The 27159-nt window shown below is 29.1% G+C and overlaps 2 protein-coding genes across 4 annotated transcripts in view; both read right to left on the bottom strand.

Annotated features, from left to right (window-relative positions):
• Window positions 1-971: 971 nt before the first annotated feature.
• On the bottom strand, window positions 972-4969 carry LOC145184236 (TNF receptor-associated factor 4-like). 2 transcript variants are annotated; one of them, XM_090093329.1, is made up of 11 exons: window positions 4509-4761; window positions 4328-4419; window positions 4235-4288; window positions 3710-3900; window positions 3456-3504; window positions 3254-3358; window positions 2794-2955; window positions 2447-2605; window positions 2092-2273; window positions 1740-1933; window positions 972-1658 (listed from the first exon to the last, which is right to left on the bottom strand). In XM_090093329.1, the coding sequence occupies exons 1-11, from the start codon at window positions 4621-4623 to the stop codon at window positions 1369-1371; spliced, it is 1593 nt and encodes a 530-aa protein (XP_089949455.1). In that variant the 5' UTR covers window positions 4624-4761; the 3' UTR covers window positions 972-1368. The 2 variants fall into 2 exon arrangements, with proteins under 2 accessions (XP_089949455.1, XP_089949454.1); XM_090093328.1 differs by having other exon boundaries at window positions 4235-4419; window positions 4509-4969.
• Window positions 4970-5217: 248 nt separating this feature from the next.
• The window catches only part of LOC145184696 (dynein axonemal heavy chain 10-like), a 43653-nt gene continuing 21711 nt past the window's right edge, over window positions 5218-27159 (bottom strand). The window contains exons 35-73 of one of the 2 annotated variants that reach the window (XM_090092128.1): window positions 26916-27104; window positions 25806-25952; window positions 25481-25672; window positions 25289-25407; window positions 24751-25045; window positions 24404-24661; window positions 23437-23925; window positions 23102-23254; window positions 20301-20435; window positions 19677-20075; window positions 19371-19532; window positions 19158-19262; window positions 18731-18947; window positions 18224-18312; window positions 17712-17948; window positions 17318-17515; window positions 17001-17234; window positions 16739-16836; window positions 16489-16654; window positions 16213-16365; window positions 15834-16051; window positions 15221-15590; window positions 14971-15106; window positions 11988-12142; window positions 10772-10860; window positions 10531-10660; window positions 10043-10316; window positions 9689-9948; window positions 9199-9537; window positions 8810-9010; window positions 8450-8618; window positions 8117-8253; window positions 7750-7963; window positions 7451-7582; window positions 7239-7316; window positions 6514-6686; window positions 6165-6332; window positions 5753-6079; window positions 5218-5526 (exon numbers count right to left, since the gene is read on the bottom strand). In XM_090092128.1, the coding sequence (XP_089948254.1) occupies window positions 5380-5526; window positions 5753-6079; window positions 6165-6332; window positions 6514-6686; window positions 7239-7316; window positions 7451-7582; window positions 7750-7963; window positions 8117-8253; window positions 8450-8618; window positions 8810-9010; window positions 9199-9537; window positions 9689-9948; window positions 10043-10316; window positions 10531-10660; window positions 10772-10860; window positions 11988-12142; window positions 14971-15106; window positions 15221-15590; window positions 15834-16051; window positions 16213-16365; window positions 16489-16654; window positions 16739-16836; window positions 17001-17234; window positions 17318-17515; window positions 17712-17948; window positions 18224-18312; window positions 18731-18947; window positions 19158-19262; window positions 19371-19532; window positions 19677-20075; window positions 20301-20435; window positions 23102-23254; window positions 23437-23925; window positions 24404-24661; window positions 24751-25045; window positions 25289-25407; window positions 25481-25672; window positions 25806-25952; window positions 26916-27104 (7752 nt within the window). In that variant the 3' untranslated portion in view covers window positions 5218-5379. Of the gene's footprint in view, window positions 5527-5752; window positions 6080-6164; window positions 6333-6513; window positions 6687-7238; window positions 7317-7450; window positions 7583-7749; window positions 7964-8116; window positions 8254-8449; window positions 8619-8809; window positions 9011-9198; window positions 9538-9688; window positions 9949-10042; window positions 10317-10530; window positions 10661-10771; window positions 10861-11987; window positions 12143-14970; window positions 15107-15220; window positions 15591-15833; window positions 16052-16212; window positions 16366-16488; window positions 16655-16738; window positions 16837-17000; window positions 17235-17317; window positions 17516-17711; window positions 17949-18223; window positions 18313-18730; window positions 18948-19157; window positions 19263-19370; window positions 19533-19676; window positions 20076-20300; window positions 20436-23101; window positions 23255-23436; window positions 23926-24403; window positions 24662-24750; window positions 25046-25288; window positions 25408-25480; window positions 25673-25805; window positions 25953-26915; window positions 27105-27159 lie in introns of those variants that run through there. The other variant, XR_016453880.1, reaches the window with a different exon arrangement.

The following is a 27159-nucleotide window of genomic DNA, read 5'->3' as shown; positions in this document are numbered from 1 at the left end:
TACGAAAGAGCAACAAGAAACAACAAGGTATTTTAATTAATATTATTGTATTACAACGTTGTTTTCATTTTAAAAGCTTAATTGCAATTTCAAGTCAAATTTAACAAACTTTGAATCATAAAAATTATCGTATTAACGTTAATCCTTAATGGACACACTCTCCGGTTTTTCCCAGTGGTAAAATTTGAAATGACTTCTTTATGTAGCTTCATTGGCTAAATCTGATTCATTCGAAGGATCATCAAAAAGCATAATTGCTCCTGGCCCATTGTGGAATGTAGATATCGAAAAGCGAGAGATATTTCAACATCTGGCGAGAGATCGCCAGTTTGCTGAACGATCTTTCACCTTCAGATGGGAAAAGGGTAATGTAAGTAAGATTCAAAGTGAAAGACACTTAGAGAAAGATTGAAGGCAGTTTCTTTGCTTAAAATTTGTTAAGAAATTCAAGAGGCTTTCCGCTGACTAGTATATTTCTTCTTATCGAAGAAAAATGCTAAACTTCTTCTGCAAATTATTTTTTGCTCAAGCCTATTGATTAAAGCCTGTCATGATTCTTGGCTTATTTACGTAGTTCTTCTTTTTTTAGAAATTTTGGCTATTGTTTAAAAAAATTGTTCCAGTCCTCTTTAACTACTTTAAATGTGGCTCTCATTTGACCTCATTTTTAAAGTAAGTAAAAATGTCCTCACCCCAGTCTTTGGGTTCTAAATCTTATGCTAGTTAATTATGGGAGTATATGTTGAAAACTTCATGACTGTAGCTTCAAAATTTAGTTATTATTTTTTATTTTAAAAACTTGAAATTTTTTTTATATTATTGTTTTTTTAATTTTTTTTAGAAACTCAAAAGATAAAGGAAAAGTTTCTTTAAATATTCAAAATATTTTAACTTAAACAACTAGTTTACAACTTTATTTACATAAATTTAATTATATTATCATATTATATTTAAGTTTAATGATAACGCAATTTTATAAGTAAAGATAATTTGTTTAATGTTTGCGTAAATATCTCTAAGCCTCAAAAATCTTTTTTTTATAAGGTTTTCAAAATGTTTAGCAAACAACAACAAAAATTACAAATAGAAACACGAAGACTTCAAAATGTCCTTAAGCGATAACTGTAATGTCAGATACTTTTAAGCCACTGCTTTCACAAAGAGAATTTTATATGATGTTTTAGTCAAATTTAAGTTTTTCAAAACACTGCTCTCAATTTGATTTTTACATCATTATTTAGAAAGAAAATTTTTGTATTGAACGTAGTTTTTAACGATGGATTTGCGTTTGCATTTTTATAAAATCGATTGAAACTCGCGAGGTTGTTTCTTGTTCAATTCAATCGTTTGTTTTTGCTAGAACATCTTTTAAACTTCCGCGCCACCGTCACAATCGCACGATATTTTCAAGTAAATGACATCATCTTTTGTTAAAGTTGGTTGGTCCTCAAGATCCGATTGCTTGCAAAACTTTGCTGCCCCAAAAGATGCGTTTTTCTCCATTTTAGGACATCCAAGGAAGGGTAAATTTTCTTGACAAGGGTTCGGTTTGATGTTGAATTTTTTGTGAACGCGTTTGTCAACAGCAGGATTTTGATCGAGCAGGTAAAACTTAATCCGATAGTCGAAAGGCCACTTTAACAGAGGATCAAATGCACCTGAAAAATATCCAAAAATTGAATCACGCATAAGTAAAAAACTAACCCAACAACTTTATAAGAAAAGCAGGTAAATGTCACCTTTTAAAATGCTCACAAAAACTGAAATATGGGTCCCCTTTCCTTTCCCGTCGCCGTTTAGACACAACGAAGCGCACATACGATATCCATGCTTACTTGTGTGGAAGGGTGGGCTAAATAAAGTTGTTACGTTGCCAGATTTCGCTTCTTTCATTTTACGAGAAAATTCGTCAATGCGCCAAACCAATTGAGTTCTAAATTAGTAATGCGGATTTGATTTATTAGTAATGCGGATTTGATTTATTTGAAGGTAGTGGAAAAAATTTATTATTATGCAAAAAGATTTTTCTTTTGTTAAAAAAAATCTTTAAATGACATTTAAACATCATAAATGTAATAAGCTTTTTATTACTTTGCAGAACGCTGAATTTCATCAATCTGGATTTGATGGGTTTCTAGTAACGCTCCGTGATCTTGCAGTAACTCATGGTGTTGATCCAATCGCTGACTCTGCTTCATAATGACATCGTATAACAAACGCACATGCGCTATTATACCAGTTTTGTTATGTTTTTGGAGACGCTCTCTACTACACTATAATGATATTTTTAATATCCGTAAAAAGATTTTTCATTTTCAATTTACATCCGTAGGTAGGACATTCTTTTAAAACCCTTCACTATTTAAAAGATATTTAACAACGTTAGTAGTTTTGATTAATTTTTACAATGTAATAAATAAAAAAACATGTAATATATAAAACTCACACGATGAGGACAGCCTATTTCTTCAAATTGACACAAAATCTTTGTACGAGGGCAATCAACTTCAATGTGATTATCAAGTTCATCACGTGGTATCGTCAGCTTTTTATCACATTTATTTGGACATGGAAGAGGCACTTTTTGGCAATCTTCTAAATGAGCCTGGAATATTGACAAAATTTTTTTTTCTTAATTTTAGTTAATTTCTATACGTAACAACAATCACAGTAATAAATTAGGTTGCTATTTTATAGAGATTCGTTCAAACAATGTTTATGGAGATTTGTTCAACTATCAATTCTGGAGATTCTTTTTTATGAATATTCGAAAGTCTTATTTTTTAACTTTACCTTCTTTTCTTCTCTCAAACATCTTTCATCGCAAAATGCACAAGAGATTATTTTTTTAGGGCAATCTTTATCCAAGTGCCTTTGCAAAAACCTTCTCTGGAACTTTGCACCACAGTCATGATTACATAGAATATCGGTGTAATCGCATTTTTCTGCGTGCATCTAAACAAAATTAATGAGCTCGTAACAAAACAATGCTATGAGCGCTTATTTGCTTATTTTCTGAGACAGATACAAGAGAGAACCAAGTTTCTAAAAACAACTTTTGATCAAAGTATAAAAACGCTGTTGTTGAGAAAAAAAAATTTTTTTAAAGGTTTTTTTAGCTCATATCAATGCTTCAAAAAAAAAGAGAAGCAAAAAAGCATCCGTTGAAAATACAAATAACTACTTGCCAGATATATTTAAATCAGAAAGTTTATCAGTTTGAAATCAGGGCAGAATCTTAACAAAAACATACCTGCGCTTCGCCTAATATACCTTCCCATTTGCATCCCCATTCTTGAAAGTTGCATAAAATATCCAACTTCATGATGATCTCGGTCAATGGCTTGTCTAAAAATGCCTAAAACAAAAAATCAAAAAATATATTAGTGATAAGTTCAGAGAGGATTCTTTACAAAACCATAAGATTTAAAATATTTTCAAAAATTAAAAACAACCTTTTCTCGATTAATTCTTCCTTGATCTACTGGACATCGTGGTTCTATTCTACAAAAAAAAATTTCCAAGACCAAAATATTATTTAGCAATTGAAACTTAAAAAACTACCATAATATTAGTGGTTGCTGTAAAATTGAAGTTTTTGTGTTCAGGATAAAAAACCACTGTTAAATCTGTTTTGAAAAGCAATACGAAAAAATCATCGAAAACGATTTACATATGTTTTTACCACAAAATAATTAGAAACAAATACCTAAGAAACTCGTGAAAGCAAGCGGAGCAGACTTTGTGTTTGCATTCACTAAATTGCACCGGGTACCGCATTGCTTCGTTGCATTGAGGACAAGTATGTTCACTTTTTAGCGGTTGTTTTAGCGTATATTTGAACCTCTCTTCTGGTAGAGTTGTTGGACTGTCGCGAAATTGGCTTATCGAGCCAGTATTCTAGAAAAAAAATAAACAATTAAGACGCGAAAAATGAAAAAAATAAATTATTTTTTACTCGCGTCATTTATCAAAATTAATTGCTAGCATTTTTATGATTTAAATCTTAAAAAACAAGCTGAAATTTCTATCATTTACTGTGGAGAGAACATTTTATCTCCTTTTTTTATAAATGTTAATAGGATGTTTTTCTCTGAGTTGATTAACTTAAGAAAGTTCATGTGTTTTATTAAGATAAATTGCCGAACAGAAACAAGTAAGGAATTCGACTTAGGATAAAAGTAATAACCGAACCGAAGGAGAGAAAGTTGAAAAATATAACTTAGGATTATACCAATGGTGCTAAATCCTTTTCATCTTCGCTGATGTACTTAGGCTTTTCATCATTGTCTTCCTCTTTTTTGTCTTCATAAACTTCGATCTTCTTTTCTTCCTCTTTTTTGTCTTCATAAACTTCGATCTTCTTTTCTTCTTCTTGCTCTTGGACTGGTTCACTTTCTTGATTTTCATCATTATTTGCTATAAGAGATTTTACAATTTTGTAAACTAAGTTTGGGGTATATTTTAATCCGTGATTTTATAAAAATGTCTAACTAATAGTAGCCTACTTTCTTGAGACGCTGGAGATTCTTTTTCGTTTTCATTTAGGTTTAATGATTGCTCTGCTTCTGAGATCATCACATCTTTATCTTGGTGCTGTTCTTCTGCATCATCAGCAGTCATGATGGTAACAATTTTTTAATAAAATGTAAAATAAGTACAAATATTGGGTTTATACCAATATGGCGTCCTAACTAACCTAATGAAACGACTAACGTTAATTCGTTTAAAAATATTTTAAGTTTGATTTGTTTCCGTGAAAACTCGTCGATAAATGTTTTTTAATCAACGCAAATTCACTACCAGTCCCTATTTTTTTCATATTTCATTCTAACAAAAAAAAAGCACGAAAACAAGTTTTTCAGCTTTCATGCTGTCAAAGCTCCAGGATCTTGAATGATCATTCAATTTTTCCATGGTAATAACTCGACTAAACAATGTTTCCGAATTTAATTTTTAAAAACTTCTTGAAGAAAAAAATGCATCGTTTATTTATAAATCATTCACTTTAAAATGTCGTATGGTTCTAAATGGGAAATTAAGTATATTTTATTTAACAAAATGACGAGCGCAGAAATTAAAACCAAATGGGAAAGGAAATAGTGTTTACCAAAAAACCATACTTTGCAGGTTCTTTTAAAAAATTTTGAAATAAAAATGTCTGCAGTTAGGTATAGAATCCATAAAAGATCTGTTAAAGTATCAGAAAACACATCGTTAAAATATCGATGTTTATTAATAATTAAAATTATCAACATATAAACATTTCATTTGTTGAATAACTTTGTAAAACATTTTGAAAATTGATTCCGTTAGTGTCATTTAGAACTTAATTTCGCTAATTTTCTGGGTCAATTTTAATTCCACTAGTCAGCTGCGTCAATCGGAATTCAAAGTCAAACACACTCCTTGTAAAATCCAATGCGATTGATGCTCATGAGTTGTGAGATCAGCTTCAAATACTAAGCCGACGCCCAGAGCGTTTCGTCGCTCCGACGTCATATACACAGGTGTGCGGAGAGTATTCTACCAGAAAAATTATTAAAATAAAAATTGAGCTTTAAAAAAAATACAGGACTTCCTTTTAACTACTCAATAAGTAACTTATGCAAATATCATTAAAAACGCAGTTTAAGATAATATGTAAAAAAAAAAAAAAAATAACTATTATCAAAAATAATATAATATACGAATTAAACAAAGTATAAAATAAATTGTCATATAAAATAAAATAATATATAAAAAATCTCACTTTAAGTTTTAATTTGTGGCTTTCAATTGGTATTACTCTAAGTACAGGAAGTTGACTAACTAACTGCTTAGGAAACGGTTTACAGAGTGCCGATTTCTCCAAACTCCAGCATGCACCTTCTAAATACAAACCTTTAATAAAACAACCTGTTACTGGTCTCTCGGTAATATCGCTAATCTTCTCAAATGAAGTGACAGAGGTGTAAAGCGTAGAGCGATCTAAAGACCATCCATTTTTTCGACATGCAGCCTGGACGAGAGCAGTAAGATAAGATTCAGGAACATGCAGTCCTGATAGCCAAATTACAGCCGGCTCAGACTCCTCCACCTAAGATATAACTTTTCAAATTATTTCTCAATTGTTATAAGGCCTAAAATCAAATCTTAAAAATAAATACTAAAATTTGCCGCACCCAACTCTTATATTGCAAATGTCTCTGAACAAAATGTTCCATCCATCCTCCAAGGTTCTTATTTGTAGCAGGTGCTAACTTTCTCCAACTTGGCGGTAGCTGACCATTAAAAAACGCACGAGAGACTTCATCCAATTCGTTGTCCATCCCAACTTCTCCTACAAGAGCCTATTATTCATATTAAACAAGAGAAAAATCAAATTAATGCAATATACACTAGGTATATTTGTTTATAGAACATAACGTTGAAACGCTACGATTTAATTATGATATTAAAAAATCGAAAAAATTATAAAATTTTAGTTTAAATCTCTATAAAAATATATTTTAATATATAAAATAAATTTACCCTTTTTAAACTTATCAAAGTTGTAGCCATTTTCTTAATAAGAAGATTAAATCGATCAAGTTCCTGCAATAAAACAACAGACGTTGGTGATATTTCATCTCCCAATTTCTTTCGCACAGCAGCCACATCATAAGGATGCGGAAGTTTGCTTTGAATATCAGCCACTATTTTTCCTAAATAAAAGGTAAAAAAATATAACTGAAGTAATATGAAAGCATAAAACTCAACAAATTTATATATGAATTCATATAAAAATTTTCATATATGTATGTATGTATGTATGTATGTATGTATGTATGTATGTATGTATGTATGTATGTATGTATGTATGTATGTATGTATGTATGTATGTATGTATGTATGTATGTATGTATGTATGTATGTATGTATGTATGTATGTATGTATGTATGTATGTATGTATGTATGTATGTATGTATGTATGTATGTATGTATGTATGTGTGTGTGTGTGTGTGTGTGTGTGTGTGTGTGTGTCATTTTCAAGAAAAAAGAAAAGTTGCACTAATATAAGCTTACAATTTTCGTACAAGTTAAAAGAAGCAATCGGCTTAACTATTTACAGGTTGTATAAAAACTGAACATATTTTTTCTATAACTCAAGCTTTGGAATTTACCAACGTGTGAAAAAATTAAATTTGGATTTAGTTAAACAAACCACAAAAAGTGAAAATAAACAAGTTATCAGGTTTTAAATAATTATGTTACCAACGAACTCATCTCTGCTGATACCCCCTGCATCAACACCTGTCTGTGGTTGCAGTTCAACTAATTGATTCCAAATATCTAAAGAGCAGACATTTATAAATGAGAAGACATAGCTAACTAAATAATTACAATAAACAGAACACAAACCAAAACGCAAAGAAAGTTTTCTTCATTAGGAAAGCAATACCTTGTTGTTTTTTATTTAAAGTTACCTTTAGCAGCTGATGTATAATACCCAATCTCAGCATTTGCATGCAATCCAAACACATTAGGCGTATTGGTTAGAGGTAAAACCTCTATAGCCTCAAGATAAATATCGCGATTAAATTCACGACGTAACGGAGCTGGAAAAACAACAGTGATTTCAATAGAAAATACAGGAAAAACAAATTAGTATAAGTTTTAGTATTTTTGTTAGTTTATAGTGATGATGATGATGATGATGTGCAAAGAAACAGCTTTAAGAGAAATATTATTAGTAAAAAAGTTAACAAAAAAATATTAATTCAACTTTTAGACTTTTCTCTATTTCCCTTAATTGCTGCTGTTGCACTCTTGCTAGGACCATCTTCAGGGGCTTTAGGTATGAAGTAATCAACCGTGTCATCATGATAGAAGTGGAATAGCTGAAAAGTGTCAAATATGAAATCCCCCATATATTCATCCATATATGTATTTACAACTCGACGATCAAAGTCATCTATTACTCGACCACCATACATCACCTATTTTTACAAAATAAAACAAATAATGTTAATCAGTATTTAAAAATCTTTCCATTATAAATATGAAATTCAAAAATATTTTCTGAAACTTAAAAACCTCTTAGTGTTTTAAGCATTTGTTTTTTGTTATAAAAGTTTATTGTTATTACATACCTCCCCAACAAGGTATTTTAGACTTGCCCAGGGAATTTTTGAATCAACTTGTTCATAAGCTTTAGTTAAATATGTATCCAAAAGCTGCATTGATACACGAAAATCAGATTCATTAAAATCATAGGCAATATTCCAACCTAGGATGTAAATAATCAGTGTCTTAATTAGTTAATCAGTATCTTATGGCTGTTAATCTAATTGTTATATGATTTTAATGACAAGAAAAACTTTCCGAAATTATGAAAACTGAATGCTGGCTGTAAGCATGATTAAAAAAATTTATTATCTTTAGTTATTACACATTTACATACTAATCTATTTTTGTTAAATTACCTATTTTGCCGTATTTTCTTCTTTCTTGGACTACTGCATGAAAGAAAGCTAAGACATAGACAAGAGCAGGGAATGCTTCATGTGGACAATGATTCAAAGATAAGGCACTAATTTTTTGAACAGTACTCTGTAAGTTTAACTTTAAACCATTTGGTGGTTCAGTAACAACCTGAAAGTAAAAAAAGAAATTGTTGGAAAAAGTTGGCACATAAAAAATAAAAAACGGTAATACAGTAAAAAACAAACATATAAAGGTCTGTCAATCATTTTTTCTAAAAAAGTAAGAAAATTTTTATATATACTTTATTGAAAAATATTGAAAAAACTCTGAGTAAACTTTTCTATATCTCAGCAGTTTACCTTTAAAGAGCGCTGCAATATTCCAATAGGAAAATCTGGTGTGGGATCAGTAGTTAACCATAAGCGAAAATCAGGATGTGGTTTAGTAATTTTTTCTAGAATTTTTTCCAACTCTCTTAACCATTTTACAAGTAAATGGCAATTTTGCAACATTAACCAGTGTCCTCGGCTTACAGCTGTTTCTAACAGCTGAAGTGCAGGCTAGAAAATATTTCCTTTAATAATATATGTATCCCACTGAATCAAAATAAAGAAAAACCTTCAACAGAATAAACAGATTTTAAATTTTTCTAAATTATATCAACTAAGTATTTTCAAGGCATACTTAACTAAAAAATAATTGCAACTATTTAACATAAAAAAAATTGGAGGTAATTAGATTTATGTACCTTTTCTTGACCCTGGCCCATTGCAAGATATTTAAGCTTGTTAATACCAAAACCACTTCTCTCTGCAAGTTTCATAAGGTCACTTGCAGGATCTGAACCAGGGCTCAAAATAAATATAACAGGAGAAAAAGGAGTGGACTGCTCAAAAATGGCTTCAAATGATATTACTGGGGGAGTAACAAACTGTTCACCCAGTTGGACTGTTACAAAGTTAGTAATAGCTCTATAAATGCGATCTACACGAAAGCAACGTAACAAAAGCAGTTTTTGAAAATTTGAGAGTATTTCATTATATCTCAATGGCAGTACACAAGTTTCTGGAGATTCATTGTTGCTCCACTAGAAAAAGAATGCTTTATTTTTAGAAACTACATTAATGAACCAAATTAAGTCTATAATGTACAACCTTTAACAAATAAAGTAAATATAGATTGATATTCTAAAAAGAATAAAAGCTATTACATAACTATTTCAAGATATAATTAGAAACCTCTTTCCATAGATTTTCATTTTGATCAATATCTTCTGGTAGTGTAGCAAACACTTTGCATGGTAGGGAACTTAATTTAATAATATCTTCCCACCCTTGGTCAGACAACCAATTAAAAGGTTTTTTATGTGATGTTTTCTCAAGAGAAATATTCCCTTTTATAAAAAAGTCAAGTTCTTCTTGAGGAATCTTCTTGTCAGCTTGTAAAATTTTAATAGTCATTTGAAAAGAAAATAACAGCTTGTGACGCTCAAACAAACCTAAAGAAAAGTTTATCATTAAAAAAGTTTATAAATTTCTAACAAAAATACAAAAATTACACACAAAAAGAACAGAACTTTTACAAATACTTGCCTGTACATGCATAGTTGTATAGATTAATAGTAAGTGTGTCCATCATATTCTTAAGACGTTTAAGTAGTATAGAATCTGGTAAGCTTTTTTTAAGAGACATATCAAATAATTCAAGGTACGAGTTTAAAGAATACTGATACATAGAATTAATACTTGACATTTCAACCAAAACAAAAAAGAGTACAGCACCAAGTTTTGCAGCAGGGCGATAACCATCGCGCAATTTATCTATATCAACAGCTGTTTTAGCACCTAATTTCAGTTTTTCAGCAACCTATGAAAAAATACTAAAAATAGCTACAAATTCTTAAGAAAATAATATTTATAAATAAAAAAAAAGAAAGTTTGTAAATAAAAGTAATATTAAAAAGTCAGCATATATTTTATTTATTAAATGCAATTAAATAAAAGGTTTTAAGCTTTAAAAAAAACAGCAATATTCTATTATTTTTAATCCAAATGAATTATTGAAGTAAAAAAATATGCACTTCAGTAGCTTTTGCTTTTGTGTCTTCAAGTGTTTGGATTAATTCAACATTATCTAGCATATTCCCAGTGGATGTAGCTAATTCTCTAAGGAGAGTGTCTTCTAGATCTTTTAAAAGACGCTTGTTGTAACTGAAGAGAATTTAAAAAGTTTGAAACTATCAATTTAAAAGTAACATAATATAATGGTAAGTAAAATCACTTGATAAGATTATACTTAAGTTAAATTTCGACTTAAATTACCTTGTTTCTTGTATGAGCCTTTCTCTTTGCTCTTCTAATTCTTTTTTTTCAAACCCAACAATAACACTTAGAAGTTGATCTTCTAAACCCTAAAAGTACGTTCACTAGCATTAATTAACTTATTGTTGGTCAAAATCTTGAATAAACTGTTTTTTTAACAATTAGTTTTTTTTACAACATTTTTTTGATAACTAATAACTAAAACATTTTAGAACATTTATGAAATCTAATATATAAAGCCAAAAGTTTGCATGTGTGTGTGGGTGTGTTCTTTATACAAACCCACAGTTTTGATCGGATCATCAGCAAATTTTGTACACAGGTTTAACTTTTCCCAGGGAAGGTTTTAGTCCAGATTTGGACCAACCCAGACTCCATGTTCAGGGTGCTTGTGACCATTCCCCCTCTGACCATTCCTTGCCCCCAGCAAGGAGGTGATTTCGGAGCTAATAATTTTAATAGTTTCCACCAGTAAAAACCAAAAAATTGTAAATATGTATTAATGGTTTTTTATGACGATTTCTGAGAGATATTTTTGGAAAAGTATACAGTATAAATAAATGAGAAAATTTGTAAAGAGAGGTTTTTGTTTGGAGAGAAGATTATTGTGATTTATTGATGTGTTTATTGTGAAAAAGCTACATTACCACAGTGTGGTTTAGTTCCAATAAACATGACTACATAGCTTAAAATGCATTTCTGATTAATACAGTAAAGTTCTATACCAAATAACTGGAAAATCTGGTGCATTGCACTGGGTATTCCAGCTAGTGAGTAATATAGTATTTCATAAAGATATTTGCAAATAAAAATATCATATCATTGTTTATATAAAAAATAGTTTACATATTTTACAGAATTCTCAATTGCACAATACTGGATTCACACAGAATATCTGAACTGAAATTCCCTAACTTGTAACAAAGACACTTCCTTTCCTATTTACCAATCTAACCTTAAATTTACAGAAAAAAGTAACTACAAGCACAAAATTACAGTAACATTTATATACAAACGTCATTTGTTTTATAACTTATGTAAATTCATGTAAGATATTAAATTGTACAGGATATAAAATTAGTTTAAAACAGCATAAATTTTCTTATTTCAAATTTTTAAAAATTGATCAACATTTTCCCTAACATTTGAAAACAATCAGCTATTTTTCAGGTTTATCAAATTTTTATAAAACCTGTTATGATGCTTCAATAATTACCTTTAAAGTAACAGTATAGTTGACTACCATGCACTTTCCAAAATGAGCTGGAGTGAACTTTGGGTTTGATATTTTTGTATTTAAATATAGTTTGAAAGCAGGATCATAGTCAATTTCTTTATCAGCAAGTGTAATAAACATTTGGTCACTTTCTCCTGTGAAAAAATATCATTTCTTAGTAAATTTTAATAACATTTTAATGAGATCACAAATATCAATATTCAACAGATTGCATAAGTTTCAGAATTCAAGACAAAGAATTGCTTAAAAGAGCACTGCTAAGAAATTTGACTGCCAGGTTGAAGTTTGTGTCAATTAAAAAGTTCTGATTAATATAGTCTTTACTAACTTATGGCAATGGGAAACAATTAAGTTTGAAATCAAAACCGTGTGCTATGTTAGTGTATTTTCAAAAAATAAATGTTATATTTCATCTATTTCTTATTTGTTAAAAGTTTGCAAAATGCGCTAAAAAATTCTGGGAACTACACAGTTTTATACAAAGTACATAACAATGTTTACAAAAAATGGCAACATAGTTCAGTGTTTGCTATGTCTGTCTGGAACATAAAGGTGCAAGATCAAAGAAGTTCATTACAGTTTTTGAACCTATCATTCAGAAAATAAATGCTTTTGTTGATTACAAACAATATCCTAACTTAGAACCATATTCTGCAATGCTCTACTTGTCAAAGAAACCTTTATTTACTGGACTCAGGCAAAAGTACTGCAAAAAGTTCTTGCTTATCAAAAGTATCCAAGGTATCAAAATAATTATAAAAACTTTTTACTTTAAGCCCTTTTACTTTAAGGTTATTCAAAAATATCTTATAAATGGTATTGTGTTTGAACAACAAATATTCTTTAAATAAAAAACATCACATCAAAACCGATTTAATAAAATTACAGTTAAAATTAAGTTGTAAAATTGTTAATCAGTTGTAAACCTTACTGATTTAGCCTTTGGTTTTGGTGCTTTACAGGCAGAACAGTTGGCTTCAAATATTATCAAGACTAAAATGGAGAAAGAAAATTTAATACAAGGGGCAACATTTGATCTATTAACAGGTGGTAACGCAATTCAGATTACCATAGAAGTCTCAGATTTAAAATCAGAAAGAACCACCCTGCAAATATGATGTCTTTTCACATACTGCTGACTTTACAGACTGTTTTGGAATATTCCAAAGCAGGAGCTCAGGTCTTGGTTTCTAGTCTAAAGAGTTCATTAAGGTCAATTTGCATTATTAAAAATATATTTAGGAAACTTGAAAAGCTTTAATCATATGTTGAATACTTTTATACTGCAGAATTAGTTGAGTTTAGAGGAAAGGCCAGGCCAAAAATAGACTGCAATTTGGTTTTTGTTAAAAATACAAGTGATTTTGCGATACATATTATAAAGGAAAGGAGACTAAATTCTTACAAAGCATTTTGAATATAGCTGTATATGGAGGAGAAGGTTTCCTGAAGGTTGCATGTAATGTGTTTGATCCTGAAAATCTGTATTCCTGTTCTTCAAAGTATCAAGATAGTGGAGTTCAGTGTATCCAGATTTTAGCTATAGTTGAGGACATTTCTGAATCTAACTGGAATTTAGGACTAATTCTATCAAAACTTAAGTTGGAAGTAAACTATTATATAGCTTTTGACTTAAAATGTGTAAATGCAGTACTGGGTTTGTCTACACATTATGGAAAATATGCCTGTTTACACTGTACAAGGTCATTCTCTTTAAACTCTGGAGATTTTCGGACATTTGGAAGTCTTGATTACTGGGCTCAGAAATAAAAAGATGATAGATGCCCACCCACAAAAATGTCAAACTATTACAATGTAATTAGTAAAAGATTAATTTACATGGATGAGAATCCTGAAAAAGTAACTATTCATAAAATAGCTCCACCAGAACTGGACTTGGTGATAGGGTAGTTGGAGTTTTAGGCAAAGTATTATTGTTCCTCTGGAAACCTGGTTTTAAAGCTTGGTTGTCTTGTCATCATATTATCTTTCGAGGCTACTACAGAATTGGGTAGGATGGAAAAAACTCCAAGAATATACTTGAAAAATTAGATTATCTTTAACAAGTTGTGATTAACAAAATCCCAATATACTAACATCTGATATTAACTGTAGTTAACTGTTTGCAAGCTTTTAAATTGGTAAAAGATGCAGATTTTGGAAAAGATTTAAAACCAGAATTTTAAACAACTATCAATAATTTTGCTAATAGTTTTAAATCCCTGCAAAATGACATCCATAATGCAAACATAGAGGGATTAACCTTGTTGACCACATTGAAAATACATATTATTGTGAGCCACATTCTTCCATTTATAAAACATTATAATATGGGACTGGGATATTTTGCAGAACAGATTGAGAGACAGTGCATACTAAACTAAAACCTACCTGGAAAAGAGTAAAGTCAGCACAGAACATGTTAATCAAGGAGAACAATTAAAAAAGGCTGTTTTAACATGTTCTGTTGGACCAACACAAGAAAAGTTTAATAATAGTATCACCCATGTTGTAATTTTTATTGAAAAAAAAGAATGAAAATTTACTTTTTTTTATATTTAATTATGATTTCAAACTCAATTGCTTCCCATTACTATGTTAGTAGAACTTTTTAATTGACACAAACTTCAACCGGTCAAATTTCTAAGCAGTGAGAGCAATCGTAATTCTTTAGCTAAACATTTTTCTACATTTATTTCTCTAAAATCTTTTCTGATTTTAGAGAAATACATGTACAAAAATGTTTAGCTAAAGAATTAAAGCGAAGAAAAATTTTAGCTAAAATGTTTAGCTAAAGAATTAAAGCGAAGAAAAATTTACATGGTAACAAAGACAAAAGATTGGGATTTAGCATTTAAACTTTCCACTATGAAACAAAATACATTTATAATAATAATAATATATTTGGCCAATTAAATACCATGTAAGATTTACTCCACTGAACTTATTATAAAGTCCAAACCTTTAACATTCTTTGCAAGAACATTATCAATAACTGGATCAATGTACTCATCTACATCTTTAAACAACACAGGGAAACCATATTTAATAGCAAGCTCAAGTTGTTTTAAAAAGTCAGCATCATTAAATGTCAGTATCTAAATGAATAAAAGAATTTTTTGTAAAACCTATAATATAAATTTTCAGCTATGATTGTCCTTTAAATTAAGCCTAAATGCTCATAAACTACACCAGCCTATAGAAGTAATTACTTTCAGGTTATTTTTTTCTTCTTTTCTTCGAATCCAATTTAGAGCTTGTTGTTGAGGATCAATGCACAAAGGGTAGCGACTTGCTTGAGTTGTTAACACACCATTTTCAATGGAAAGTTCATCTGGAGGAAGGCCTTCAGATGTCCAATGACTGATTTCAACATCACTTGTTAAAAGTTCATCTAACTTAAAAGGATTGCTTTTTGGTATCTGTTTTACAACAATATCATTTTCCCATTCTTTACGTAATAGGTTGTTACGAAACTCCCAGCTAAATGCACCTAAGTAGCTTAAAAAAGCTGCACCCAATAAACAATCACCAAGCAAACAGCTGCGTTGCTTTTTTAAATCTTCTAGATCAGATGTCCACCTAAAAATTTATACAGAGGCAACTAATTTTAATATCTTTTTCCATTTGTTACTTTAAATTCATCTAACAAAAGTGTGAGAACTATTTTATAATCTTTAGTTTGAAGATTTGATACTTTTCTGCTGTAAATTTGTTAAAATTGTCATCAATTTTGCTTAAATTAAAACTTAGTCAAACAAAAGAACAAAATATAAAAAAGTAAGAAAAAAAACAAAAAAAAAAAAACAGCCTAAAATATCTCACCGAACTTTCTCAGAACCTAGCCCAGAGATGAGTGTATCAGCTGCAATAAGTCTTCTCTCCATCACTTCAGCTTCAGCTTGCAGTGCAGACTTTTCTTTCATGGCATCTTCATACTTGATACTTAGTTCCTTTAGCTCAGCTTCAATTTCTGCAACATCTCGCTCAATTTTCTCAAGCTCTCTCTTACTAATGAAAAAATTACGCTCCAACTTTGCTACCTGAATAAAAGAATAAAACATACACATTATAAAAAGAATAAGCAAACAAAGAAAGATATCAAAAAAACATTGAATGACAAGACAATTTTACTATTTTTAAAAAAATAATAAAAAGATAAATATTGACATATAGAGATATTAGCTACTTAGTGCTAACTAACCTTCTCTCTTTTTGGTTTAATCTCTCGAGCAACTGAACAGTAGCCCATTACTGCATTGACAAACTTTAACAAACCTGCACCTGCACTGCTGATGTCTTTCATTTCTTCCACACTAATATTCAAATCTTTCAAGTAACCTTTTACTATTTTAACCTAAATGCAAGATAAAGATAGAAAAAAAAAATGTCTTGCTAATGTTAATAAAATACTTTCTATTCTTTTTTTTTGTTAAAACTACTTTAACTTTATTATAATGAATAAAAAACATGAAGTTACTTGAGCAGGTGTAATAGCATCTACATCCATCTCCATTAGAGTTTTTAAAAAGTTTGCTTCTGACATCATTCCTTTTGCAGATTTCCATGAAACATCTTTGATACCTCTCATTACAACAATGCACTCAGAAACAGTTTGAACTGCCTTTGGAGGTTTTGCAAAAGATCTATAGAGCAAATCATTAATCAGATATTAAAACAAAATATCTAAGCGATAACAAAATCGCACATACTTAGTAGTATAGGCTTACCTTATCTCAGTTACATCAGATTTGTTAAGATCTTGAAGTGCTATCTTTGCTTCTTCCAGTGCTGGCAGCGCTTCTGCTAGTGCATCTTCAGCTTCACTCTAAGCATGTTTCAAAGAATACAATATAAAAATCACCAGAAGAAAAAAATTAACGAAATACGTGTAGCAAGTTTATCAGGATACACCACCTTTTTCTGTAAAAAAAAAAAAAAAAAAAAAAAAATTTTTTATACTAAATCTCATTAAAAAAGAAAATTTCATACTTTTTCTTTTACAATTTGCATATTTTGTTCAGCAATCTCATTTTTCTTTGCAAGAGCCAACAATTTTTTATCAGTCGCAATACAAGTTCTTTCTGATATTTCTGACAGTAGAGCTTCACAAGAGTTTGTTTTTTCTGTTACTGCAATTTTTTGCACAGCAAGTTTTTCATTAAGTTCAGCAAGCTGTTTGCTAGCAGAAAACAACTTATTCAATCCACCATCTAATCGATGACACTGCAATTAATAGAATTTAATCACCTTTAAGAAAATTTTCAAAATCATCAAATTATTGATAACATTCATGTTAAAATGTAAACCTGGTCAAGAACAGAAGCATCTTTTTCTCCCAAAAGTTTAGTATATGTATTTACAAAATCTAAATAATTTTTTGGAGTCACAAAATTTAATCTTCTTAACTTCCGGAGGTACATAGTACTATATTCACCAACTGTTTCATGAACTGTGACCACATGTGTAATAACATTAGTGCAATGCTCATCAGGTATCAGTTTGTTCTAGACAATAGTTAAAAATATTATTTAAAACAACTATGGTCACATTGAGGATATTTTACAACATGATTTTCAACTTGATTCACAGCATACAATTTAAAGCAATACAAATTTGTATTTATAGTATTTTTTTTTAACTGAAAACCTGAAAATTCACTTTAAAAGTATGACTTATGCTTTTTAAAAAATTAGGACTTACATTTGTCAAAAAGCGTGAAGCAACAGCAAAAAGGGCTTGCTTGGGCCATGGCATAAACCAATCAATACTTGTATTGTTAACTAGTCCTGGAAAGTTTCTACATCTGTTTTTTAAAACATCACCAACAGGTGACATTGCCAATACAACATGAAGGTTACTAGCACATTTAGCAAAAAAATATTGCCATAATGCTTCTCTTGAACCAGATACTCCTGCTTTCTGGGCCTCATCTCTTATCTAAGCAATTAGAATTCAAAAAGTTTATCTTATAATTTTGGGTTTTAATTTTGTGAAAAAATTTATGTTAAAAGGAGCTATCAATCAATTATAAAAAAATACAAACTTTACAAAACTAAACCAATTACTGATCAATTGGAACTTTATGTGTAAACTTAATTCAACTTTAGGGCACCAATATAACAATTTATTTAAAATCATACAAATAAAAATATCAAACTGAATAAAGTATTTAAGAAACTGTTTTGGTGACTTAATGGTTAATAAAAATTTACCCCTGATATAATAGCTTCCCTTTCTTCATCAAGAAAAAGAGCAGGAACCATTCCTGATGTTAGCATATTATTGATTAATTCAAGAAAACCTAAATTAAACACAAATTCTTTATTTTCTTTCACTCATAAATACAAAGCAACAAAGAACAAAACTTATTTCAAAACTTTGCAGAAAACTCCAAAGATTTTAAGTAAATATTTGTAGTTGTTTTACTGGTTAAAAATTGAAATTTAAAAATGTAATATTTTTTTTGCTACATAAGGTATTATCAGAGAATACAAAAAGAAAATTCTAAATTAAACTAAAAATTTGACTTCATCTTCAAATGAGTAAAAAAAAAAAAAGACATAAAAAGAGTATGATTTAGATAATGATGATAATAATCAAGTAATTATTGTAACATAGATTTTCAACTTCTCAATTTTAATGCAACATTTTCTACTTAAGTGGGTTAGAAAATTTTTGTTTAAAAACTTGTCTTTTTGTATCCTTTAAATATAACTTACTCTCTTCAGCAACGTGAGAATCAGTGAACAAAAATACAATTTTCTTGTTTTCTATTCCAAGTTTTTGATAAACTCTTTTAAGGTCTTCACGAAATTTTTCTTCTGAATAGCCTCGAACCAATGTTATTTCAAAAACTTCGTAACCAGCTGTAAAGGCTGCTAAACGAGTAAGACTCTGTTTTCCAGAACCTCCAACACCAACAAGCAAAGCATGGCCCTAAAACAATTTTAAAGAAAACAAAAGTTAGGGATCAGAGTTTGAAGAGTAGCAGCAGATATAAATTAGCAGTATGCAAATACATTGACTATGATAAAAAAAAAAAGTGCATAAAAGAAAAACAACTTTGTAGGCAAGGAAAGATTTGAAAAAAGATAACTAACCAAAAAAATACCAAAGAATATAGTATATAAATAAAGGAGAGTATACTTGATCCATTCGAATGATACGATGAATTCTTGTTAAATGTTCTATAGCATCATCAAATAAAACCAAGTTCATTGGATTGTTCTTTGAGTTGTGATCTTCTAATACCTGAATGAATGAAATAAAAAAATTTTTTTAAAAAAGAGAAGTGCATTTGTTTAAATGGATAATGTTAACTTGTTTTTTTATTTATTAGAAACAATCAATTATGATTACCTCTTCAAATATTAATTTGGCTGAAGCGTAGTCAACAAGGTCTTCATATAAACGTAGATCACCTGTAAGGGCATTACGATAATCTCCATATAACAAAGGGTCACGATTTACAAAATCAATGTGTTGATCAAAATGTTGCTTTACTAAACAACTTATATGATTCTAAAATATATATTCAAAAACAAAAAAACTTCTAAGTTTGAGAATTAAATTGAAGTAATAGTTCTTACGACTCACTAAAAGTTACACATACAACATTATCCAAAGAATTATACAGAAAAAAAACAACTATATAATTAAAAAAACCTCAACAAGAACTTTATCTTCTGAATTGATCAGCCTATCAAAGAAGACACGCAAACATTCATTGCGCCATACTCGAACAAACTTTTCAGGAGTTGCAAATCGATCAGGTACAGTCATGCATAAACCATGCATTACTCTAGATAGATCACGCAAATTAAAAATGTAATGAAATTTAGATGGAGTAGCAGGTAGCTCAATGACAATTTTTTTATATAGCTGCAAGGTGCAGCTTGTGATGGACTCTGCAAGAGTTTGAATACTTTTTGCAAACGGTTTTAAATGACCATGCAGTATCGAGAAATAAATTTTATGCAATGATACTTCTGATGGAAAAGTTATGTGGAATACAGAAAATAGGGAAATAAAACGCGGATCAACTTCATTTCTTCCACCACCTGCCTAAATAAATTTGAAAAATTTTGGTGGATACAAACAACACCAGAAGATAATACAGTAAAGTTTATCAAAAAATAAAACCGAGAGAATAAAACTTAAAAAATAATTATAAAAAGTAAACAATTAATTTTAATAGTTAACAAATAAAAAGTACTTTAAATGTAATAGAATGTGGATTACCATAAACAACAGGAGCATAATATCATTTATAAAATAAAAATCAGTTACCTTTCCCATAGCTGCTAAAAATTCAAAATCTTTAAAACTTTTAAAATTCAGCTCTTTTCCACGATCATACATTCCACTTTTCTCCAGAAGCAATTTTAGTAAAGCAATAGGCTGTTGGGTGCCATAGGAATCAACCTAATATATGATTCTGGCAAGGTTACAAAAAAGTTGAATTTTCTATTAAAAATGGTCTCCCTAAGTACTTATTACTAAGTATTATATATATATATATATATATATATATATATATATATATATATATATATATATATATATATATATATATATATATATATATATACAGTGCTTCCAGAAAGTATTAGCGCACTCGTAATTTTTTTATTATGGACAACTTCAAATCAATATAAATTGTAAAGTAATTTAAATTTTGAACTAATTTTTTTTTAAATGAAAGGTAAAAGCAATTAAATTTAATTATAATGTCAAATATTGTCAACCTACTTGTTTTTTTAATGAGTTAATTAGAAGTTTAATGACTACTCGGAAAAATGTCTGAAATTAAGCGTGCAAAAGTATTAGCGCACTTACAGTTTTTTAAAGATTCTAAGAAAGTTTAATATTTTATGTGACCACCTTTGTTTTTAAGGCATGCCAAGACTCTACGCGGCATAGAATCTATAAGTTTTCTGATTAGTTCTTGTGGCACGGTGTTCCACAACTCTTGGATTTGCATTTTGAGCTGCACCAAGTTAGTGGGCTTGCTTTTTTGTAATTTGCAGTCCATCCAACTCCAAAGATTTTCAATAGGATTTAAATCAGGTGAGCGAGCGGGCCAAGGCATTAGATTCAATCATTTTTCTTCCATGTATTGCTTTATTGAGCGTGCTGTGTGGCAAGGAGCATTATTCTTGTTGAAATTGCCAAGTGGAGTCAGCCTTGAAAACGTCCATTGATGGCTTTAAATAATCTTCTAATATCTCTCTATATTGATGTTGATTAAGGCGATCAGTGTAAAGATGTGCCAGTCCATTGCTAGATCCAGCAATGCAGCCCCAAATGCCAATTGAACCTTCTCCTCCTTGAACTTTTGACATGATAAAACGAGGATTATATTTTTCGTTTTTGTATCTCCTCACGACAACCCTTTTCTTGCGATTAGTAATTTCAAAATTTGACTCGTCTGAGAAAATTACTTTTCTCCATTGCTCTACAGCCCATGCAGCTCTCTCTTTGCACCATTTTCTTCGCTTGAGACGGTCTTTGATACTTAATAGTGGCTTCTTTGTTGCAAGGTATGAATTGAGGTGTTTTTTCTTCATAAGCTTGCTAATTGTTGATTGGCTAACTTGATGTGCACCCAACGCTGTATTCAGGTCTGAGGCAATTTCAGCTATGCTTATGTTTGGGTTGCGTCTAGCAAGCATAACTGCTTTATTTTCGTCCCTTTCTGACATTTTTTTGGGACGACCAGAGCGACTTTTGTCTTTGACTGTTCCAAACTCATTATAATTTTTTAGCGTTGTTCTAACGCTGCATTCACTGATTTCAAGTTGACGCCCGATTTCTCGATTGCTGAGACCACTTTTGTTCAGGCCAACAACTTGCCACTTTGTTTCAACTAATATGCTCCTTAAACCCATATTTTTGTTCTTGCAATTTTAAAGTTTTAACTAACTGTATTTCAAATGATGTTCTGCCACTTCAATTTATTCCTCTTATATTTTTTATTGACTATTATTAATCAGCAGAGAATTTTTAACAAAAATTAACCAAAAATGTTTTTCTAAAAGGAATTAAACGAGTGTGCTAATACATTTTAAATGAGTGCGCTAATACTTTTGCACGCTTAATTTCAGAAATTTTTTCGAGTAGTCATTAAACTTCTAATTAACTCATAATAAAAACAAGCAGGTTGACAATATTTGACATTATAATTAAATTTAATTGCTTTTACCTTTCATTTAAAAAAAAAATTAGTTCAAAATTTAAATTACTTTACAATTTATATTGATTTGAAGTTGTCCATAATAAAAAAATTACGAGTGCGCTAATACTTTCTGGAAGCACTGTATATATATATATATATATATATATATATATATATATATATATATATATACATATATATATATATATATATATATATATATATATATATATATATATATATATATATATATAATACTTAGTAATAAGTACTTAGGGAGACTATTTTTTAGTAGTTTTATACTATTCATATATATATATATATATATATATATAAATATATATACATATATATATGTATATTATATATACATGTATATATATTTATTGTATATGTATATATATATGTGTATATGTATATATATATATTGTATATGTATGTATATATATATGTATATATATGTATTGTATATGTGTATATATATATATATATATGTGTGCATATGTATATATATATTTATATATATGTATATATATGTATTGTATATATATATATATTGTATATGTATATACATGTTTTATATATATGTATATATATGTATTATATATATGTATATATATGTATTAAACATATATATATATATGTACATTATATATATATATATGTATATATATATGTACATTATATATATATCTCCTAAAATGTGGAGAAGTGAGTAAAATAAATTTAAGTAAATGTGTTTACCTACAGCAAGGTATTTCATGGCTGATGATTGCTGTTTTATATATATATATATATATATGTATATATATATATATATATATATATATATATATATATATATATATATATATATATATATATATATATATATATATTAATATATATATATAAATAGTATAAAAATACAAACCTGTGGCATATTCAAGTCATCAATAAACACAAGCAATTTCTTTCCAACAGGTGGACCAAATGTGTCCTTTGTTCTTTTCTCAACATTCCCTTCCAAATAGCATTGCACATTCATAGAAGTGGTTCGAGAGGAGAAATTTATATTCAAAGGTAACTGTAAAATAAAAATTAGTTAGAAGTAAAACAAACTGAAGAAAATTTATTTTCTAAAATGTGGAAAAGTAAGTAAAATAAATTTAAGTAAATGTGTTTACCTACAGCAAGGTATAATTCACAAAAACAATATTAATTTCAGTATGAAATTTACTGTAGAAAAATGAAATAACAAAATCATACAAAAACATCTTTGTCTATTTCTCTCAGATAACTATGGAGAGTTGCTGATTTAGATGTCCCTGTTTCACCCACTAAAACAACTGGGCGATTGATTTGAACCATAAGTTGCACCAACCATTTACTTCTGACTGTGTCAATTGTTGGCACAAGAACTTCATTATAATGAACATCTGGGTTATGAATGTAATTTGGCACCATAGAAGACCAAGAGACCCATGTTAACTTTTCAAGATTTAAATAGTAATCAAAAAGGGTTGGAAATAAAATAGGTATTTCACTACATCCGACTTCAGCTTCCATGCTTAATGTTAAACCAGATAAATGTTTAAGATAAGCATCAAATCTAAAATGATCATCTTCAAGCAATCCTGCTCCAATAGACCATACAAGGGAGACAATAAATATACTTTCAATTAGTACTTCCCCAAGAAAAACATTTAGGTCAGGAGCTGGAAGAAGTGCTTTGAGCATTGAGGTAAGTTGAGTGACCTACAGAAGAGAAGGAACTTTAATGGTTCAAAACTCTAGTGCAGATATGAAAGTAAATTGCATATACTACAACTTAAATTTACTTAACAAACTTAGTAAGAATTTTTTAACAGTTTATATTATCTTTTATTCACATTTTCTGTAATATTTCATTCTGTGATATTTGGAATACTTACCCTTGTTTATTAAGTAAATACTTATTTCATACATTTCCCATTTTAAGTAATTAGATTAAACACTCAAAAGCTATAAAAATCCTATTGATATATTCATACATAAATATGAATATCATCAATATTTTTAATTCAAATCTACTTTTTATATAATACAACTTTTAGGACTTTTCATATTTGCAGAATATTTGCAGAATCTCAAAGAAAAACATAAAAAAAATTCAAAAACTTTTAACCATTTAATAAAATTCTTTCAATCAAATACAAAACAAACAAACTTAATGTTGAAACAAACCGAAACAAACCATGTTTAAACTAGTTAGTGGCACAATTGTCTTTAATTTTCCTTCTACTCTACCATCTACAACTCCATCCAAAACCATACTGATTAGTGCTGGAACATACTTCTCAAAGCATAGTACTAGAACATTATGTTCTTGTTTGTTTCCACGAGAATGAAGCCATCGATTCCAGAAGGGATAGTAACCAAGATTCTTTGGATCAACAAATACCATACCACATCGTGAAACTGTAGCAGGTGATGCATAATGTAAATCAGATACCTTAAAATTAAAAAAAAATTTAAAGTTGAAAAAAAAGTCTCAAAAACAATCCTTTGCTTATTGATAAGAAGCAGGTTCTAAAATAAAACCTCAAATAAAAGTGCACAATGGGGTTGTAATCTGATTCTCTCTCCATTAGCCAATGTTAATAATCGATTGTCATCCATTACAGAATTCATATTTTCTACCCATAAAGAATCTACATCTCCATCAAATAAAATATACTTCTTTTCATTTTTTTCTGATGGCTTGTTAATATCTCTGAAAATGTTTGACAACAAGCCATCAGTCCAGTCTCTTGTAACAGGATCAAGAGTTCCATATAGTTCAATAACAGAGCATGCTTTTGGGTTCATAGTATAAATTTTTGTATTTATACCGAGCCTTTAAACCAAAAAAGCAATAAAAAAAAAACAATAATCAAAAAGAAAACAGTACATAAAAACAATTTAAAAAATTAAAAAAAGTACAATTTGAACAAAGATAAAAGCATAAAAAGTGATTATTTTAGATCAATCAAATTTTCCTTAAAAAGATTTCTTTTCATTTCTATCTTATCTATTATAACAAAAATTCTTTGTTAAAACATTTCATTGTAAGTGTTAAATAACAATTAGCTAAATATACTTAGTTTGTGCTTGACATAAAGTATTGATAACAACTGATTTTCCTCCACCAGTAGGTCCAATAACCATTGTAGTGTGTCGTGTCATCATTGTTTCATAGAGTTGAACAACTTTATCAATCTAAAATGCAGTTGAGTCATAAAGATATTTGTTTTTAATAATATTTCATGAGTATAACAAATAGTCTGCAAACCTGATTTGGTATTAAAACATAATAAGCATCTTTTAAAACCCTTTCAATCGCATCATTAAAATTTGCATAACCCACACGTGGACATTCCAATCCAGGAAACAAGTCTGCTATTAACCCAAGAAAGAGAGGCACATCTTCAAAAACAAACTTTGGTAGGTTCATATCGCGAAGTGCTCTCATAAGAACTACATCCTTGAATTGAAAAATCATTTTAAAATTTTATCATTTGTAATATTTGATTTAATTCTGGTAACGACAAAAGTTAAGGAATATACTTTATTTTTAATTAAAACTTAAAATTTTTTTAAAAAAACTATTGTTCTACCTCACTGAGCTCAGTAGAGTTTCTCTTCAATTCGCCAGCCATTACAAGTACTGATTTTAAAGCACGCAAACCAAAATCATAATGTGATTGTTTTGAAAGTTGTCCAGCTGCTAACTTGTATAAAACTGTCATTTTCTTAGCCAAAACCTTGTAATATTGAAGGATGTAAAAATTGTTACAAAAAATGTTTTTGAATAATTTTTTGGATTGTATACATGGTTTACTTATGAAAATTATCAGATATTGAGCAAGATAACTTTGCAGTTGTTTTCAGAAAAATCTCACCACAATTAGACACTAAATTTCAAATCATTTCTGATTATTCTAAAATATTACTGTCTAAAATGATGTCTAAAAAATTACTTGCTAAAAAAAAAGAAATTTTAATATACTATTTTTACAAAGCAGGTGTAGAGAAAATAAACAAAACAAAAACACACAGACAGAAACACTTGCTTCCATTTTTTAAACCATCATGATATACATATTAGTAATCAAAAAAATCAAAAATAATTACAGAATTGTTACCACTACTTTTAGTGATGAAGTTGTCATTTAATTTAGCAATTTGTATGGAGTAAGAAAATTGTATCACAACATCATGTCAAACTTTGAGTAGCCTATCGTTATTATTAAAATCCATATATGCAAAAAAAGATATTTTAATTTAGTATAGTTTATGTCAGTGCGGCTAATATTCTTATTAAATTCAATTATTTAGTTCACAGTAGTTCTTCTCTTGGTAGATTAATAAAGATATTGCAGAAAATTACTTAAAATGGAATAATACACAATATTATCATCTAATTTGATATGTTTAGCATGCTGTTTTGAAAAACAAAATTTTCTTTTAATATCTAGTCTATGCTTTAATAGAAAATTTTATAGAACATTTTTAAAATTACATAATAACAAATTAATTGTTTAGTCCTTACGAAATCAAAAAGCAGTTTGAAAATGAATTTTGTTGCACCCGTTTGTCTGTGTGTATTTGTTGTGTATCCTAATGTTGTTGTTTGCATTTCTTTCCAATGCTTTTTATTGGATTACCAAAAAAGTAATCACAAAAAAGAACACAAACATGTACATCCAAAACATAATAATTAACACCTTGGCTAACATAAAGCCTTCTGAAAACAGCATAATTTCACAGATCAGTTGTAAATCAGGAACAATGCACATTACTGGTCGAAATAAAGCTTTGACACTTTCTGGTAGCTCAGTTCTACCTGCATATCCTGGATTCATTGTAATAAATAATCCCATTCGAGGGTCCATATTGATTTCATTACCTTCAAACTAAATGTAGTTCATAAAAATAAATCAAAGATGAACTTTAATTTGAAAAGCTAAT

Source organism: Hydra viridissima, unplaced genomic scaffold (genome assembly GCF_058129835.1).
Source record: "Hydra viridissima isolate aposymbiotic clone 2 unplaced genomic scaffold, HvirCarnegie_v1 scaffold_7, whole genome shotgun sequence".
Lineage (NCBI taxonomy): Eukaryota > Metazoa > Cnidaria > Hydrozoa > Anthoathecata > Hydridae > Hydra > Hydra viridissima.
This window is presented reverse-complemented; position numbering and strand designations above follow the sequence as displayed.

Coding starts and splice junctions, on each gene's coding strand:
- LOC145184236 (XM_090093328.1), bottom strand. CDS start 4,623: ATGACTGCTGATGATGCAGAAGAACAGCACCAAGATAAAGATGTGATG. Junction 2,606..2,793: donor GTTTGAGAGAAGAAAAGAAG/GTAAAGTTAAAA, acceptor TCAATATTCCAG/GCTCATTTAGAAGATTGCCA. Junction 1,659..1,739: donor TTTTGTGAGCATTTTAAAAG/GTGACATTTACC, acceptor GATATTTTTCAG/GTGCATTTGATCCTCTGTTA.